The 19,264-nt window shown below is 42.4% G+C and overlaps 1 protein-coding gene across 9 annotated transcripts in view; it reads right to left on the bottom strand.

Annotated features, from left to right (window-relative positions):
• The window catches only part of LOC141265450 (uncharacterized), a 239,138-nt gene that overhangs the window by 125,824 nt on the left and 94,050 nt on the right, over window positions 1–19,264 (bottom strand). For 7 of the 9 annotated variants that reach the window (XM_073678575.1, XM_073678579.1, XM_073678576.1 and 4 more), the window contains 3 exons: window positions 11,152–11,271; window positions 7,987–8,029; window positions 3,026–3,124 (listed from right to left, as the gene is read on the bottom strand). The exons of the other annotated variants lie outside the window; for them this stretch is intronic. In XM_073678575.1, coding sequence (XP_073534676.1) covers window positions 3,026–3,124; window positions 7,987–8,029; window positions 11,152–11,271 — 262 coding nt within the window. The remainder of the gene's footprint in view (window positions 1–3,025; window positions 3,125–7,986; window positions 8,030–11,151; window positions 11,272–19,264) is intronic. 9 annotated transcript variants of the gene reach the window in all.

Here is a 19,264-nt window from a genome sequence, read left to right as displayed (position 1 = left end):
CATAGAACCCAGGAGGGACATTGCCTCTCTCAGAGACATCTCTGGAGCTTGAATGGCCTTCGAGACTAATGCAATCAACCTGCAGATTTTGTCCTCTGGGAGGAAGCAGGTTTGGCGACGAGAGTCTAGGATTAGACCCAGAAAGGTCTGAGTCCTGGAGGGGGTTAGTCTTGATTTTTGGAAATTTACTAACCACCCCAGCTGATGCAACACTTCCGTGACCACTAGGAGCTGACTGGAGCAGTGGGCTTCTGTTTTCCCTATTATCAAGAAGTCGTCTAAATATGGCACGATCACTACATTCTTGATCCGTAGGAAGGCTGTCACTTCTGCTATTAGTTTCGTAAATATTCTCGGGGCAATGGAGAGGCCAAAGGGTAGGGCAGCAAACTGAAAACGCCTCAGCTTCCCCTGAATAAACAGGGCTACTCTCAGATACTTCTGATACTCCGGATGGATTGGGACGTGATAATATGCGTCCTTCAAGTCTATTACAGCCATAAAGCAGTTGCGATGTAAGAGCTTCACTGCCGAGCTTACTGACTCCATCTTGAAAGTCTGGTTTTCTACTACTTGGTTCAGACTCCTGAGGTTGATGATGGTCCTTAAGGACCCGTTTGTTTTTTTTATCATGAATAGTGGGGAATAGAACCCCCTCCCTCTCTGTGTTGCTGGTACTTCGAGAAGGACCTGCTTTCCTACTAACTCTAACACTTCTGTTTCCAGGGCTAATTGTTCTTCCTGGACCTTTCGTAGGGGGGTAACCACAAAGGTCCGCCAGTGGGTCTGGCTGAACCGGATCTTCAGGCCCCCACTGATAATTTTCAGAATCCAGGGGTTTGCTGTTATCGCATCCCAAGCTGGAAGAAAGTGGGAAAGCCTTCCACCCACTTCCAGCCTGGCGTCATTGGGAGGATCTCTTCGAACTCGAGGATGGTCCTCCAAACATGTAGCCCGATTCTTTTTTGGACTTGGCTTCCCATTTCTTTTTGTCTCCCGGAGGACGACCCCGGTTAAATTTTCTCCTCCGAAAACTAAATCTTCTTGGTTCCCCCGAAAATCCCGGGAACCCTTTGGTTTTATCGCCTGCTTTTTCCAACAGGTCTTCTAACTTTTGGCCAAACAGGAGTCTACCATCACATGGGAGGGAGCACAGTTTCTGTTTCGAAGGTAGGTCGCCTGGGCAACCTTTGAGCCACAAGGCCCGCCTGGCTGCATTGGATAGTCCCGCTGCCCTAGCTGACAGTCTGACCGAGTCAGCTGAAGAGTCGGCCAGGAAGGCCGATGCTGTTTGTATTAGAGGTAGCTCTGCAAGTATTGCCTGTCTGGAGACCTTTTTATCTTTAAGCTGGTCTTCCAGCTGTTGGAGCCACACCATCAAGGACCTCGCCACACAGGTGCTAGCCACCGCTGGTTTTAGGCCACCTGCCGCCGCCTCTCACGTGTGGCGCCCCTAACCAGTTTGTCTGTATTCTCAATGGGGAAGCAGGGTCTACCGCCCCCCGATGAGGAAGAGGACGATGAATCCCACTGCTCCTCGGACTGGGAGGAATCAGAGACGGGGGAAACCTCTCTACGGGGCCTTTTCTTCCCTCTAAGGAACCCTTTCAGGGACCCCTGAACTTCTGCATGTACTATGGACTTTAAATCTGCAGCAAAATCCCGGGAATTCTCAGCTATGGTTTTGGTCACACAGCCCTGGCAAAGTGGTTTCTGCCACTCTACTGAGAAAGAAGCTTGGCAAAGGGCACACATTCTATGCTTTTGCTTGGCACTACTCTTCTTAGGCTCCTAAAAAAAGGAAGCACATAAGAGACTTCCCGTTATTAACCAGTGACATTCACGAAGCTCACTCACCCTCGGAGGTCACAAACGGGTACCGGATTCGGAGGCTGTTGCGGAACCGATGATTCCATTCTGGATGGTCCCGAGGCACTCGAAGCCTTACTCCTGCGGCTGCCACTACGATTACTCGAGCGGCTGTCTGTATACGATGCATCCCTCTGCTTTTTCTGTTGCTGAGGTGGGGGGGCAAGCTGCTGCTGCTCCTGGCTATCTGGATCAGCCATGTCTCAGAAGCGCACCACGCTTCCAGGATAGCTCCCCCCCCTTAAATATAGGGCCATCCAGCCTCCTCCGGTCTGTGGGCCTTCCCCCTTCCTCAGGCCGGAGCTCCGTTGAAAAAAAAAAAATAAATAAAAATAAAAAACCGGCCTGGGACGCTCCGATGGGCGCCGCCATCTTGGATCGGCGCCGCCTCCTGACGTCACCCAGCGCGCCGCTCCCAGCGTGCCCTGCGCCGTGACGTCAGGCGCGTCACACCCGGAAGCGTTCCACACTGCAGGGGGAGGACGGCGCCGCGGTCTCCGGGAGGACAAAGCCTGCCTCACCGCGTGCGCCCCGCTCGGCGCAGAGACCCCAGGGGAAGCTGCGGACGGCGCTTCTGGGATACTGAACCCGGTGCACAGGCCAGTGCCCGCTCTTCCACACCGGGACAGCCCCAGGTAAGTCTTCTTTCTTCCAGACAGGTTCCCCATCAAGGACAGGAAACCAACTGAAGCGAGGGAGAGGTACCGCCCTTTTATTTCAGACGGTTTCCTGTCCTTGGTGGGGCGGATCCTCTCTCTCAAGGTGTGCTGTCATGGGGGAGGGGAAAACACATTTAAGTTTGTGGGTGTAACTTGGAAAGTTCACGGGGTATAAATACTTTTTCAAGGCACTTTATGGTATATATAGTTTCAAATAGAGGAACCATCAGGTTTTTAATGCAATTGTGTTTTTTTGGTCATATTTTGTCAATAATTTAACAATATCTATAAAGTGTAATTAGTTTACTGAGAGTATATTAAGCCTAGTTAGGTAATTTGTTGGCATAGAGGCAATTAAAGATAACCTTGGCAACATGACAGTTCATGTATACGTAGAAATCTTTTTTTATGTCCACGGACATGCGCTTTCCAAAATCATGCCTATGCCATTGAAAACAATTTAAAATGGAAGACATTATATCGGAGTGTATTATTACCTTTTCTAGATACAGTTTGCAAGGTACTAGATGAAACAGCAGCAACAATTTCTGTGCTTGAACGTGCTTTTTCTACGTGGGCTGCACACTTCTTAGTATCTGAAAAAGAAAAAAACAGTCAAAGTATTGAAACAAAAATATCAAAATAATTTAACTTTGCAAAATAAATTAGTTAATTTATTATTGAAAGAAAAAAAAGGACTAGCATATTTAACCCCTTTACCCCGGAAGGCTTTATGCACGTTAATGACCAGGCCAATTTTTACAATTCTGATCAGTGTCATTTTATGAGGTAATTTTTTATGAGGTAATAAGTCTGGAACGCTTCAACGGATCCCACCAATTCTGAGAAAGTTCATTCGTGACACAATGTACTTCGTGATAGTAGTTAAATTTATTTGAAATGGCTGGCGTTTATTTCGGGGGAAAAATCAGAAATTTGTCGAAAATTTAGCAATTTTCAAACTTTGAATTTTCATGCTCTTTAATCAGAGAGATATGTCACACAAAATAGTTAATAAATAATATTTACCACATATCTACCATACATCAGCACAATTTTTGAGCCTAAATTTTTTTTTAGGAAGTTATAAGGGTTAAAAATAGACCATCAATTTCTCATTTTTCCAACAAAATTTACAAAGTTAATTTTTTTTTTTAGGGACCACATCACATTTAAAGTGACTTTGAGGGGCCTTAATGACAGAAAATACTCAAAAATGACACCATTCTAAAAACTGCACCCCTCAAGGTGCTCAAAATCACATTCAAGAAGTTTATTAACTCTTCAGGTGCTTTAAAGGAATTTTTTTTTCACAAAAATGTTACTTTAGACTTATTTTTTTTTATATTTTTCCACAGGTAATAGGAAAAAAACGGACCCCAAAATGTGTTGTGCATATTCTCCTGAGCATGTCAATACCCCATATGTAAGGAAAATCCACTGTTTGGGAGCACGGCATGGCTTGGAAGGGAAGGAGTGCTATTTGACTTTTTGAATGTAAAATTTGCTTGAATAATTAGCGGACGCCATGTCGTGTTTGTAGAGCCCCAGATGTACCTTAACAGTGAAAAAAACACACAAGTGACACCCTTTTGGAAACTAGACCACTCAGGAAACTTATCTAGATACAGGTGCATCTCACTAAATTAGGATATCATCAAAAAGTTAATTTCAGCTCTTCAATACAAAAAGTGAAGCTCATATTATATAGAGTCATTACAAACAAAGTGATCTATTTCAAGTGTTTATTTCTGTTAATGTTGATGATTATGGCTTACAGCCAATGAAAACACAAAAGTCATTATCTCAGTAAATTAAAATAATTAACAAAAACATCTGCAAAGGCTTCCTAAGCATTTAAAAAGGTCCCTTAGTCAGTTTCAGTAGGCTCCACAATAATGGGGAAGACTGCAGACTTGACAGATGTTCAGAAGGCAGTCATTGACACACTCCACAAGGTTCCAGAGTTCCAATTTTCATTTGGAAATCAATGTCCCTGAGTCTGGAGGAAGAGTGGAGAGGCACATAATCCAAGATGCTTGAGGTCTAGTGTGAAGTTTCCACAATCAGTGATGGTATGGAGAGCCATGTCATCTGCTGGTGTAGGTCCACTGTGTTTTATCAAGACCAAAGTCAGCGCAGCCGTCTACCAGGAAATTTTAGAGCACTTCATGCTTTCCTCTGCCGACAAGCTTTTTGGAGATGGAAATTTCATTCTCCAGAAGGACTTGTCACCTGTCCACAGTGCCCAAAGTACCAATACCTGGTTTAAAAACAACAGTATCACTGTGCGTGATTGGCCAGCAAACTCGCCTGACATTAACCCCTTAGAGAATCTATGGGGTATTGTCAAGAGGAAGATGAGAGACACCAGACCCAACAATGGAGACGAGCTGAAGGCTGAAATCAAAGCAACCTGGGCTTCCATAACACCTCAGCAGTGCCACAGGCTGATCGCCTACATGCCACGCCGCATTGATGCAGTAATTGATGCAAAAGGAGCCCCGACCAAGTATTGAGTGCATTTACTGAACATACATTTCAGTAGGCCAACATTTTGGATTTTAAAAACATTTTTCAAGCTGTTGTTATAAAGTATTCTAATTGAGATAATGACTTGTGTTTTCATTGGCTGTCATCAACATTAACAGAAATAAACACTTGAAATAGATCACTCTATTTGTAATTACTCTATATAATAGGAGTTTCACTTTTTGTATTGAAGAACTGAAATAAATTAACTTTTTGATGATATTCTAATTTAGTGAGATGCACCTGTATGTAGTGAGCATCTTGAACCCACAGGTGCTTCACAGAAGTTTATAATATTGAGCCGTAAAAATACAACTTTCCCCACAAAAAATGCTTTTCAGCCCCAAAATTAGTGTTTTCATAAGGTTAACAGGAGAAATTGCACCATACCATTTGTTGTGCTATTTCTCCTGAGTAAGCTGATACCCCAAATGTGGGGGAAAACTATCGTTTGGCGGCACGGCAGGGCTCAGAAAGGAAGGATTGACATTTTGGAAAGCAGACTTTGATGGAATAGACTGAGTGTCATATCGCGTTTGGAGAGCCCCTGATGTGCCTAAACAGTGGAAAACCCGCACAAGTGACCCCAGTTTGGAAACTAGACCACTCAAAGAATTTATTTAGGTGTGTGGTGAGCACCTTGAACCCTGACAGAATTTTACAACGTCGATCTGTAAAAATGTAAATATATTTTTCCCACAAAAATGTTGTTTTAGCCCCAATTTTTTTTCATTTTCACAAAGACAGCAAGAGAAAATGGAACCTAAAATTTGTTGTGCAATTTTTCCTATGTACGCCGGTAACCCATATGTGGATTGGTTTGAGTTGAGAGTGCCATCTCACAATGGCAGAGCCCCTGAGGTGCCAAAACAGCAGACCCCCATAAGAGACTCTAGTTTATAAACTACACCTCTCAATGAATTAATCTAGGGGTGCAGTGAGCATATTGACACTACAGGTATATCACAGAATTCTGATAATTTTTTTTAAACATTTGTTTTACTTTTTTTTAACTTTTATTTTCACTTTTTTACTTTATCCCACTATGGGACTTTCACTTTCTGAAGTATGATCACTGCTATAAGGCATGGAGTGCTGGTACTAATCTAGAGTTCTCTGACCCTTATACTGGCCAACCGCCATTCCCAGCATTGCTCTGACTGGAACTTAGAGGTTATAGTCCAAGCTCTCTATGTAAGTCTATGAGAATTTTGTTGTGGCTCTCTGACTTCCACTGAGTTGTCACTTCCTGATCGCCCAGAAAACACTGTAGCGATCTGGCAGGTCAGAAACTGCATAAGGCAGGAGCGGAGGAGCTATGCCTTATAGCTGTCAGCCCTGTAGACACAAGATAGTTAGACAATGCACTGCGCATGATCTAACTACCTTGTTAGTGCCTGGTGACCCAGATGTTGTCATTACGACATCGGGTCACCTTGGCAACCTGCGATCTCAGCATTTAGGGGGTTAAAGTGCCGGGAGCGGTGCAGGCACCGCTCCTGGCACTCAGTGCCGGGTATCAGCTGTCGGAATCAGCTGACACCCAGCGTCAATTGCGCGCGATCGCCGAGACATGTCCATACGTCCCTGGTCAACAAGTACCCGGTCACAGAGATGTATGGATATGTCTCACGTCAGAAAGCGGTTAAAGAGGTTATCCCCAACCTTGATTCAGTTACTGGTTTTGCCATAAATGCTTAAGGATAACCCTAAAGAATCCCATATGCCTTTTCTGCCAAGTTTCATGGGGTTTTATGCTTTTGTGCCTTGCACCCTGTGACCTGGCATCAGCTCTGTTGCCATGGCAATCACTTCCTCTTCAGAATCCTCTGCCTCAGTCTTACTATACTCTCCGTCATTCCTTGTGCTGGGTTTAAAGCCAGCAGTAGGCACAGACCTGTAACTCCGTCTAAACCCCTCCCACTCCTCCCCAAGAGTCACACATAGCATCTGCATGATCTCTTGTACATGACACTGCAGGGAATAGAAGTAATGCACAAAGCACCATGTTACCAGCCCTGGCACTAAAGATTATCCCCTACTCCATCTCACTAACATTGATGATGAGATGGATTGGATGGATAGATCAATGGATGGATGGATGGTTGGGGAGAAATCTGAATGTATTCACATTATAAGGGAAATAGATCAGGGTGTATATATTTTTCACAAGGTATCCAGTAGTGTGTGTACACTCTGCAGTATACACATACAATTGCAAAGGAGAGCTGGGTCTTCAGAGAGAGCTGGCAGCATTCCCAGAAGCCGAGTGAGCTGTGCTGAATGCAGTGCCGCCCATGCGACAAGCCCTGCTAATCCATCAGATTCCAGAGCCCGGAATTGAGGGATAATCTGACATCACAGGAAGCCAGGAGATTCTCAGCCAGAGACCATGTGACCATAAGAGCAGCTCAGGTCACAGCAGAATTTGACAAAGCAAAGTATTTAGTGACGTGCTTATCTATGGCTGTTTACATGAAAGGGGCATGTAAAGAAGTGGCCAACCCCTTTAATGAATCAGACATAATGAAAAGTGGAGGGAGGAAACCAAGCACGCCCAGCTTAAATGTTTGGCACTGCTCACTTCTCCATTGGGAAATGAGTGGCGCTGCTGTTGCGTCTACACATAGCTGTAAGGATGCATTCTTAATCAGTATTCATCATTATGCAGAAATCCGCAGAGGAAAGTGTACACGCAACATCCTCAGTGCTGCTTATTACAGGTGCGCGACACCTGTTGATCGTAAACGTGTTATGGGTAGATGCAATGTCATCAGCTCTGCTCAACTTCTGAAACAGAAGTGAACGGCGTTAGACAAGCTATGTAAATGAAGCAGTTCTTCTGGTCCCAATGTATTCACCGATCGCAATAGTATAAATTCTAGCTTTGACCATTTGCGGTTTTAAATAATCAAAGAAAACTCACCGGGAAAGAGGTTTTCCAAAATCCAGCGGCTATCTAAATAACCCTACAAAAATCAAAGTGGGAGCATTTATATTCAATGAGCTTTACCAATACACAAATAAGCACACAATGACTAGCATACAAGATAAATAAAACACAGCCATAAGCATAAAAGATGCACAACAGAAAAATTATGACAAGAAACAAGCACCTGATCTCTTTTGGAATTTAACAAGGTAACCACAATTTGCATATACAATTGTCTCTCAAGATTACATTTTGTTTTTCTAGGCTTAAAAGCATCACGCCAACATTTTTTCGATTTCAGGGCTGGACTGGTGGTACTACCATTCCCAGCGCCGTTCTACTGGGAGTTAGAGGTAATGGTCTCAAGCTCTCTAAGTCTATAAGAACTTCATTGTGGCTCTCATAGACTTCCATGGAGTTGTCACTTCCTGATCACCCAGAAAACACTGTAGCGATCAGGCAGATCTCAAACTGCATAAGGCAGGAGCGGAGGGGCACGAATTAAAGATGAAGACGGAGGCTGGTATGTATGAGACTAAGTGCAAGGAATTTACGTTAGTGACATCACTCCAACGCTGTAATGACAAAAAAAAAAAGTTTCAGCGGTGCTTTAAGAATATTTACAGTTTTTTAAGTCATACTAGAACCTAAATGTCTTTGTTTGCTGGTTTGACAAGAGTTTGTTAAGGTTAACATACCAGTTAGATTTTGGAGTCCCGCAATGGCAAGGACACCTAGACAGGTTTGCCGGGTGATGCACAGCCTGTGCAGCACATGTAAATATCTCCCCCTCCCCATCTAGTACATATACTCCCCTGAAGACTCCTCGACATGGAGGAGGAAATGCGTCGGGAAGGTTACTGGGGGTTTTATACTATGCAGAGCCACACTTGGGCACTGTCCTTGCAAAGACAGGACTTTTGCACGAAGCGCGACAGGTTATGTTAGTGCCAGGTCCCGTTTCACAGCAGCTCCTGCCTTTTTAGACCTTGGAGGGATACGTGTTATCAGGATGTATGAGTGAGATTGAACCAATTTTTTTTATAGGCAATGGCAATTGTGTGCACTGTATTTTTGTCCTTCTACTCTAGGTTTTTTTAATGGTACTACTAAAAGTTAGGTTTATGCCTTTTCTATTATATTATCTCTCCCTGCTGATTATACGGGACATGTGCAGAAACATGCCGATTCATTTGATTGGAAAAAAAAAAGAAAACATTATTCAGATGTCTGGATATTTCCAGTGCTGGAAGAAAAAGTACTGGAGATATCCGTGTGTACCCGTGTGGCAACTAGGTGCCGCATCAGGATGACATGTACCGACGCCTGGGAATCAGCTGTACAGTTAGCGCTGTTTCAAAGCGCCAGGTACTGAATGCTGCCCTCATCATTGTCCCCTGCCAGCGCTGCTGCAGTAAGTCATTCTCCCCGGATCCTAGGTGTGAGCGGTCAGGTGGATTATAGCGGGGGACACCTTCGGACAGGTGAGTATAAGGATTTTTTTTATTTTATTCTTATTTTAACTCCAGGAAACAGCGGGAGCAGAATACTACTCTCAACATTGTCCCTTGTTCGCGCTGACTGCAGCGCCAGCAGGGAACAATGATGAGGGCAGCGGTCAGTATCCGGCACTTGAGAACAGGGCTAACTGTACACTGATTCCCAGGCGCCGGTACGTATCACACGGATGTCATCCGTGTGTCATCACTGTGCACGTGTTCGGGACTTTTTGCGGTCTGTGCTGCGAGGAAAAAACGGACACGTCAGCGTGTTTTGCCCACGGACACAGACCTATTCACTTGAATGGGTCTACCTGTCAGTGTCTCCAGTAAGTGTGGAAACAAACACCACACTCACTCAAAACATTGACGTTTTAAAGGCGCCTAAGTTAGTAATGTGTTGGCAACACTCCAACTTCCAAGAAACCATAACCAAGAAAACAACTTCGTAAACGTAATGCATTACCTTTAAGTACTAGGTTTTGCAATTTTGCTGGACATTAATAAAAACAAACTTGTGTAGCATGTTACCAGCTGCGGGTTAACAGCTGTCATGTCCCCTGAAAGGTGCGGGCTCATCGCCGGAACCCGCACCAAAAGGGGGGAGAGACACGATGCGCCGTACATGTACGGAGCATGCCGTGAACAGGTTATAAGGAACCCATTACCTCAGAAATGCTATTTATCTACAGAGATATAGTGGTAATCTACAGGTAAATATCATTTAAATCATGCCTAGTGTTAGTCAGATGAATCAAACTTTGAAATACTTTATTGAAACCATGGATGCCATAACCTGAGGACTCGAGTTGAGAGGAACGATCCAGCTTAATATCAGTGCATTACCCGTGCACAACTTGCATATCTTGGAGGTTTTAGAACAACACATGCTCCCATTCAGACAATGTCTATTTCAGGGAAGGCCTTACATATCTCAACAAGACTATGCTAAACCACACACTGCATCCATCACAACAGCGTGGCTTCATAGAAAGAGTTCTGGTGATTAACTGGCCACCTGCAGCCCAGACTTTCCACCAATAGAAAATATTTGGCACATTATGAAATGAAAAATCCAGCAAAGACGACCCAGGACGGTTGAGCAGCTAGAGTCCTACATCACACAAGAATGGGACAACATTTCCTTATCTCTAGAAATTGGTCTCCTAACTTCCCAGACGTTTACAGACTGATGTAAAAAGAAGGCAGGATGCTACACAATGGAGGACATGGCTCAGGGCCAACATTTTTCAGTTGTGCTACTGTCATCAAAATTCTAAATGAGTTTGTTTTATCAAATAAAATGGAAAAATCACCCATTTTCAACTTCCGACGTGTTCTGTGTCCTGAATGTAATATAGCTAGAAGAGATTTCCAAAATCATCACAATCTTGTTTTCTTTACATTACACATTTTCCTAACTTTTTGGATATTGGAGTTATATTTGTGAATGAACAACCTTTAGGTAAATTAGATTTGTAAAATTTGAACGGATTTATTTTTTAAACTGCACATATAGTTAAAATGTAGAACAAAGATAACTTAAGCGGTTCTAAACTGATAACTATAAAGAAGAACCCTGAACTTTAGACAAAAATTAAATCTTCATAACAGGAAAGGAACAGAAGGCCCAGAACTCATATATAATGAATGGACTTACATATTGTTGAAATGCTTCTGGAAACATTTCTGCCACTACAATCCCCTTCAGCTCTTCGGTTTTTATGTTATTTAAGCCTCTAAGTTGCAAATTTTCAAAGACTTTTGGATGATTGGTTTTCTGTATAAAAAAAAACATCAAACAATTGGATTACTATCCTTCAAACTAGAAAAAGGAAGAATTGATTAAGATAATACAGTAGATATACCTGAAAATGAGACCACTGTTTTTTTAACAGTGGAAGTGGCCAGTTGGCTTTTTATCCGTGCTAAACTATTTAAAGTGTGCCGCTTATCTGATTGTTGGTGGTGTGTTCACTCTTTTACGCATAATTTATTACAATAACTGGCATAGTAATGCACTTTACAGCAGTTTCAAAATTAAAGAAAGTTATCACATTGGTTTATTATCCACAACAGCTGTATTTCTCAAAATGCCTGGATGAACCGTGGTTCTCTTGACCTAAACACAACAGCTTAAGGGTATGTGCCCACGATCCGGAGCCACCTGCGGCCCCGACACTGCAGAGCAGCCGCGCGGCTTCCGCCTTCATTTATGCAAATGAGTGGTCGTAATTTTTTTTTTCACATGCGGAATTTCCTCATAGATGTTAATCTATGGGGAAGTACACATGCGGACCCACAAGAGAAATTGACATAGAATCATAGAATGGTAGAGTTGGAAGGGACCTCCTGGGTCATCTGGTCCAATCCCCTGCTCAGAGCAGGATTCACTAAATCATCCCAGACAGATATCTGTCCAGCCTCTGAAGACGTCCATTGAAGGGGAACTCACCACCTCTCGTGGCAGCCTGTTCCACTCATTGATCATCCTAACTGTCAAGAAGTTTTTTCTAATATCTAATCTGTGTCTCCTCGCATTCAGTTTAATCCCATTGCTTCTAGTCTTTCCTTGTGCAAATGAGAATAAAGATGATCCTTCTACAATGTGACAGCCCTTGAGATATTTGTAGACAGCTATTAAGTCTCCTCTCAGTCTTCTTTTGTGCAAGCTAAACATTCCCAAATCCTGTAACCGTTCCTCATAGGACATGGCTTGCAGACCGGTCACCATTCTGGTCGCTCTTCTCTGAACTTGCTCCAGTTTGTCAATGTCTTTTTTTAAATGTGGTGCCCAAAACTGGACACAGTATTCCAGATGAGGTCTGACCAAAGAGGAGTAAAGACCGATAATGACTTCACGTGATCTAGACTGTTTGCTTCTGTTAATACATCCCAGAATTGTATTTGCCTTTTTTGCTGCTGCATCACACGGTTGACTCATGTTCAGTCTATGATCTAATAGTATACCTAAGTGTTTTTCACATGTACTGTTGCTTAGCTCTATTCCTCCCATTCTGTATATGTTTTTTTCACTTTTATTGCCCAGATGTAGTACTCTGCATTTTTCCCTGTTAAAAAACATTCTGTTAATTGCTGCCCACTGCTCCAGTTTATTTAGGTCTTTTTGAATCCTCTCTCTCTCTTCTCTAGTATTAGCTATCCCTCCTAGCTTTGTGTCATCAGCAAATTTAATCAGTTTACCCTCAATTCCTTCATCTAAATCATTGATAAAGATGTTGAACAATACAGGTCCCAGGACAGAGCCCTGTGGTACCCCACTTGAGACATTCATCCAACTGGATGTGAAGCCATTTACGACCACTCTGAGTGCGATCACTAAACCAGTTATGAATCCACCTAACAGTTGCCTTGTCCATTCCATACTTGGTCATTTTTTCAATAAGGATGGTGTGAGATACTTTGTCAAATGCTTTGCTGAACTCAAGATATGCTATATCTACAGCATTTCCCTGATCCACCCAGTCAGTGATTCTGTCGTAGAAGGAAATTAAGTTAGTCTGACATGACTCGTTAGTTACAAACCCATGCGGACTCTGGTTAATCACTTCATTCTTATCCAGGTATTTACATACGGGTTGTTTAATAATTTGTTCAAAGATCTTTCCTGGTATAGAAGTCAGACTCATCGGTCTATAGTTCCCTGGGTCCACCTTCTTCCCCTTTTTGAAGATAGGAACAACATTTGTTCTTCTCCAGTCTTCTGGGACTTCTCCTGTTCTCCAAGAATTTTCAAAGATTATGGAGAGTGGTTCTAAAATTTCTACGATTTCATTCAGTACAGTAGGGTATAATTCATCTGGACCTGGAGACTTGAACTCATTTGTGCTATCTAAATATTCCCTCACAATCTTTCTGTTTACAGATAACCTGGGTTCTTCTATTCCTTTAATAGGACAGTGAAGATCAGTTGATGTTACATTTTCTTTCTGAGCGAAAACAGACGCAAAATGGGAATTAAAAAGTTCGGCCTTCTCAACATCCTCTCTTACGATTTCACCATTTTCATCCTGTAAAAATTCTATAGCATTTTTTACTTTTCTTTTACTTTTGACATACCCCCAAAATCCTTTTTTATTGCTTTTGACATCTCTTGCAAGCCTTAATTCATTGTCAGCTTTAGATAACCTGATACGTGCCCTGCAGGTTCTGCAGACTGCATTATAATCTTCTTTAGATATGCTTCCCTCTTTCCATTTGATTAACATTTCTTTCTTTCTTTTCAGCATGTGTTTAAGTTCTGTGTTCATCCATCCTGGTTTGCTTAAATGCTTCCCATTCTTCCTACTTTTCGGGATTGTTAACGATTGTGCTTTGAGAAACTCATTTTTAAAAATTTCCCATCCTTCCTGGACATTTTTGTCCTTAAGGAAATCCAGCCATTGGATCCCTCCTATTCTCTTTCTGAGTCGCTCAAAATCTGCCTTTCTGAAATCTAACCTTGAGTTTGAGTCTTCACATGACTTCTTCCTCTAGTTATCCAAAATTCTATAATAGCATGATCACTGCCTCCTAGGGTCCCAGCCACTTTTACCTCCTCAACCATTTCCTGCCTGTTTATAAGGATTAGATCCACAGTAGCAGATCCCCTTGTTTTCTCCCCTACCTTTTGGAAGATAAAGTTGTCAGCAAGAGAGGATAAGAATTTGCTTGACCTGTTAGTTTTACTTGAGAGAGATAACCAACAAATGTCTGGATAGTTGAAATCTCCCATGACCACTACGTCATTTTATGGAGAACTTGGTCATTTGATACATAAAGAGTTCATCCATATCTTCAGCTTGCCCAGGTGGCCTATAGTAAATGCCTACAATGGTGTCCTTTCCGTTGTTCTCTCCTTGTATTCTTACCCAAACAGTTTCCACAGAACTCCCAGTCTCTGAAGCTTCAATCTCTCTGGGCCGATATATGCTTTTCTAACTTACAATGCTACACCTCCTCCTCGTTTATCATCAAGTCCGTTTCTTGCAAATAAGTTGTATCCTTTTAGCCTTGTATTCCAATCATGTGTATCGTCCCACCAAGTTTCAGTGATTCCAATGATATCATATTTCTTTTCCTGCGTTAGTAGTTCCAATTCTCCTTGTTTGTTGCCCATGCTTTGTGCATTTGTATAAAAACATTTTAGTCTGTGATTGGTTTCTCTTGCTCCCATATTTTTAATATTTAGATTTTTTTGTCTTTGCTCTTCCTTTCCACTCCCAATAGCAGAGATCTCAATAGTATTTGTCAGCTGTATAGCTTTTTCTGGCCTTTTGCTTCCCTTCCCACATTGTTCTAGTTTAAAGCTCTCCTGATGAGTGTAGCAAGGCGACTTCCAAATACATGTTTTCCAGTCTTCATAAGGTGCCCCCCATCTCTAGCAAGTAGTCCATCATATAGGTAATTCATTCCGTTATCCAGAAATCCAAATCCTTGTTGACGGCACCATCAACGTAGCCAGTTGTTCACCTGTAGAATCTTATTCCACCTCATTGTTCCATGGCCATCCACTGGGAGGATGGATGAGAAGACCACCTGTGGTGGTCCTTAATGGGGTTGTCTGGTCAAAAGTGGTAAGTCTGCAGTCACTCTGTGTGACTGCAGACTAATGAATCCTCCCCAGTGCAGGCACTGTGCGCTGCAGGGATTCGCCAGTATGAGACCTTGGACCGGAGGCTATGTATGCGTTACACATACCCCCAGCCATTCATACACTTGCATGGAGCGAGGGCACGCCCCGTCTAGTGACGTAGACGGCCAGTGGGCTCATCCGACTAGGTGGTCTCGCTCAATACAAGTGTATGGAGAGCGAGGCCGCGCCCACTGACAGGGGTATGTATAACTCATACATACTCTCCGTTACCGTTACTCTCCGTATGTATAACTCATACATACCGGCGAATCCATGTAGCGCACAGTGCCGGCGCTGGGTGGGGGGGATTCATAAGTCTGCAGTCACACAGAGTGACTACAGACTTATCACTTTTGACCGAACAACCCCTTTAACCCCTTTTTGGCCTGGGGCGTATTAGTACGCCCCAGGTCATCACCCCCGGTTCAGTGAGGGCTCCGGCACGGAGCCCGCACTGAACCGGGCACATGTCAGCTGATTTTTACAGCTGACATGTGCCCGCAACAGCCGCGGGTGGAATTGCGATCCACCCGCGGCTGTTTACCAGTTACATGCTGCTGTCAATCTCTGACAGCGGCATTTAACAGCGCCGCGCCGGTAGCGCGTCACTTACCCCGCCCATCGGTGACCCTGTCACATGATCGCGGGTCCTCGATGGGTGGGCATGACAACTCTGGGTCTGCAGCAGACCCCAGTGGTTGTCATGTAAAGATCGCTATGAGCGCCACCTAGTGGTCGGCGCTCATAGCACAGGAGCATTTCTACTACATAGAGGTGATCTGTTCATCACCTCTATGTAGCAGAGGCGATCAGACAGTTGCTGCTTCTAGTTCTCCTATGGAGACTATTGAAGCATGCAAAAAGTGTAAAAAAAAAAAAAAAAAAAGTTTTTAAAAATATTAAAAAAAATATATATAAAAGTTTAAATCACCCCCTTTTGCTCCATTCAAAATAAAATAAAACCCACATACACATATTTGGTATCGCCGAGTTCAGAATCGCTCGATCTATCAATATAAAAAAATAATTAATCCGATCGGTAAACGGCGTAACAAGAAAAAAATTCCAAACGCAAGAATTATGTTTTTTTGTTCGACGCAACATTGCAATAAAATGCAATAACGGGCGATCAAAACACTATCTACCCCAAAATAGTGTCAATAAAAACGTCAGCCCGGCGTGCAAAATATAAGCCCTCACCCGGCCCCAGATCCCGAAAAATAGAGATGCTACGGGTCTCAGAAAATGGCGCCTTTTTTTTAATTTTTTTTTTTTAAGCAAACTTTGGATTTTTTTTTCACCACTTAAATAAAAAAGAAACTATACATGTTTGGTGTCTACGAACTCGTAATGACCTGGATAATAATAATACATAGTAACACACATAGTCTTCCTTCAACCTTAAAAACTAAGTCCATCTAGTTCAACCCATAGCCTAACATGTTGATCCAGAGGAAGGCAAAAAAAAACCATGTGGCAAACACTAAGCTCCACATTGCGGAAAAAAAATCCTTCCCGACTCCATACGACAATCAGACTAGTACCCTGGATCAACGCCCTATCAAGGAATCTAGTATATATAACCTGTAATATTATACTTTTCAAGAAAGGCATCCATGCCCTTCTTAAATTTTAATAGTGAATCACTCATTACATCATGCGGCAGAGAGTTCCATAGTCTCACTGCTCTTACAGTAATGAATCCCCGTCTGTGATTATGATTAAACCTTCTTTCCTCCAGACGTAGAAGATGCCCCCTTGTCCCCGTCTCTGGCCTCAGAGTAAAAAGATCAGTAGAAAGGTCTTTGTACTGTCCCCTCATATACTTGTACATAGTAATAAGATCACCCCTAAGCCTTCTTTTTTCCACACTAAATAACCCCAAGTGTAATAACCTGTCTTGGTACTGCAGACCCCGCAGTCCTCTAATAACCTTGGTCGCTCTTCTCTGCACCCTCTCTAGTTCAGCTATGCCTTTCTTATACACCGGAGACCAAAACTGTACACAGTATTCTAAGTGTGGTCGCACTAATGACTTGTATAGAGGTAAAATAAGGTTCTCCTCATGAGCATCTATGCCTCTTTTAATGCATCCCATTATTTTATTTGCCTTTGAAGCAGCTGCCCGACACTGGCCACTAAACGTGAGCTTGTCGTCCACCAATACACCCAGGTCTTTTTCAGTTACAGTTTTGCCCAGTGTTTTACAATTAAGCATATAATTATACATTTTATTTCCTCTGCCCAAGTGCATTACCTTACATTTATCCACATTAAAGCTCATTTGCCATTTATCAGCCCAAGCTTCTAGTTTACATAGATCCTCTTGTAATATAAAATTGTCCTCCTCTGTATTGATTACCCTGCAGAGTTTAGGGTCATCTGCAAATATTGAAATATTACTCTGTATGCCCCCTACAAGGTCATTAATAAATATGTTAAAAAGAAGGGGGCCCAATACTGACCCCTGTGGTACCCCACTGTTAACGGAGACCCAGTCTGAGTGTTTTCCATTAATAACCACCCATTGTTTCCTATCACTGAGCCAATTCTTAACCCACATACATATATTTTCCCCTATCCCCATTGTTCTCATTTTATGTATCAACCTTTTGTGTGGAACCGTATCAAAAGCTTTTGAAAAGTCCATATACACAACAACCACTGCATTTCCTTGGTCCAGTCCAGAACTTGCCTCCTCATAAAAACTGATCAGATTAGTTTGACAGGAACGGTCCCTCGTAAACCCATGTTTATATTGGGTCATGAGGTTATTCTTCTTCAGATACTCTAGTATAGCATCTCTTAGGAAACCCTCCAGGATTTTACCCACAGTAGAGGTTAAGCTTACTGGCCTATAATTTCCAAGTTCAGTTTTTGTCCCCTTTTTGAATATTGGCACCACATTTGCTATACGCCAGTCGTGTGGTACAGACCCTGTTATTATGGAATCTTTAAAGATTAAAAATAATGGTCTATCTATGACGTTACTTAATTCCTGCAGTACTCGCGGGTGTATCCCATCCGGGCCCGGGGATTTGTCAACTTTAGTGGTTTTTAGATGCCGCAGTACTTCCTGCTGGGTTAAGCAAATGACATTTAATGGAGAATTTTTGTTATCACTAATCATGTTTTCTGTCATGCGATTTTCTTGTGTAAATACGGTTGAAAAAAAATCATTTAGCATATTGGCTTTTTCCTCATCCTCATCCACCATTTCACCCAGACTATTTTTAAGGGGGCCAACACTATCATTTTTTTCTTTTTTACTATTTATGTAGTTAAAGAATATTTTGGGATTATTTTTACTTTCTCTGGCAATGATTCTCTCTGCCTCAATCTTTGCTGCCTTGATTTGTTTTTTACAGAATGTATTTAATTTTCTATATTTATTTAATGCCTCATCACTACCTACTTGCTTTAGTTCTCTAAATGCTTTCTTTTTGTCACTCATTGCGCCCCTTACAGCTCTATTTAGCCATAGTGGTTTCCTCCCATTTCTAGCATGTTTATTCCCAAAGGGTATATATTGTGCACAGGTCCTATTCAGGATGTTAATTAATGTTTCCCATTTGCTTTGTGTAGCTTTATGTCTCAGGATATCGTCCCAGTTTATTGCACTAAGATCATCTCTCAACAGTTGGAAATTTGCCTTCCTGAAGTTTAGTGTCCTTGTAACCCCTCTACTACACATCTTATTAAAGGTTACATGAAAACGTATTATTTTGTGATCACTATTACCCAAGTGACCCCCAAATCCTATATTTGATATGCGGTCTGGCCTATTGGTTAATATTAGGTCTAGCAGTGCACCCCTTCTTGTTAGGTCCTGAACCAGTTGTGAAAGGTAATTGTCTCTCATAGTTGTCAAAAACCTATTACCTTTGCTTGAACTACATGTTTCTGTTCCCCAATGTATTTCAGGGTAGTTGAAGTCTCCGATAATAAGGACTTCTCCTTGAGTCGCTGCTTCATCTATTTGCTTTACGAAGATATTCTCCGCTACTTCCATTATTTTTGGAGACTTATAACAAACCCCTATCAGTAATTTATTATTTTTCCCCCTCTCCTTATCTCCACCCACAGGGACTCTACATTTTCATTAGATTCACCTATATCCTCCCGCAAGACGGGTTTT

Source organism: Phyllobates terribilis, unplaced genomic scaffold, assembly GCF_046119375.1.
Source record: "Phyllobates terribilis strain yellow unplaced genomic scaffold, ASM4611937v1 Scaffold_4__5_contigs__length_816908805, whole genome shotgun sequence".
NCBI classification, from domain to species: domain Eukaryota; kingdom Metazoa; phylum Chordata; class Amphibia; order Anura; family Dendrobatidae; genus Phyllobates; species Phyllobates terribilis.
This window is presented reverse-complemented; position numbering and strand designations above follow the sequence as displayed.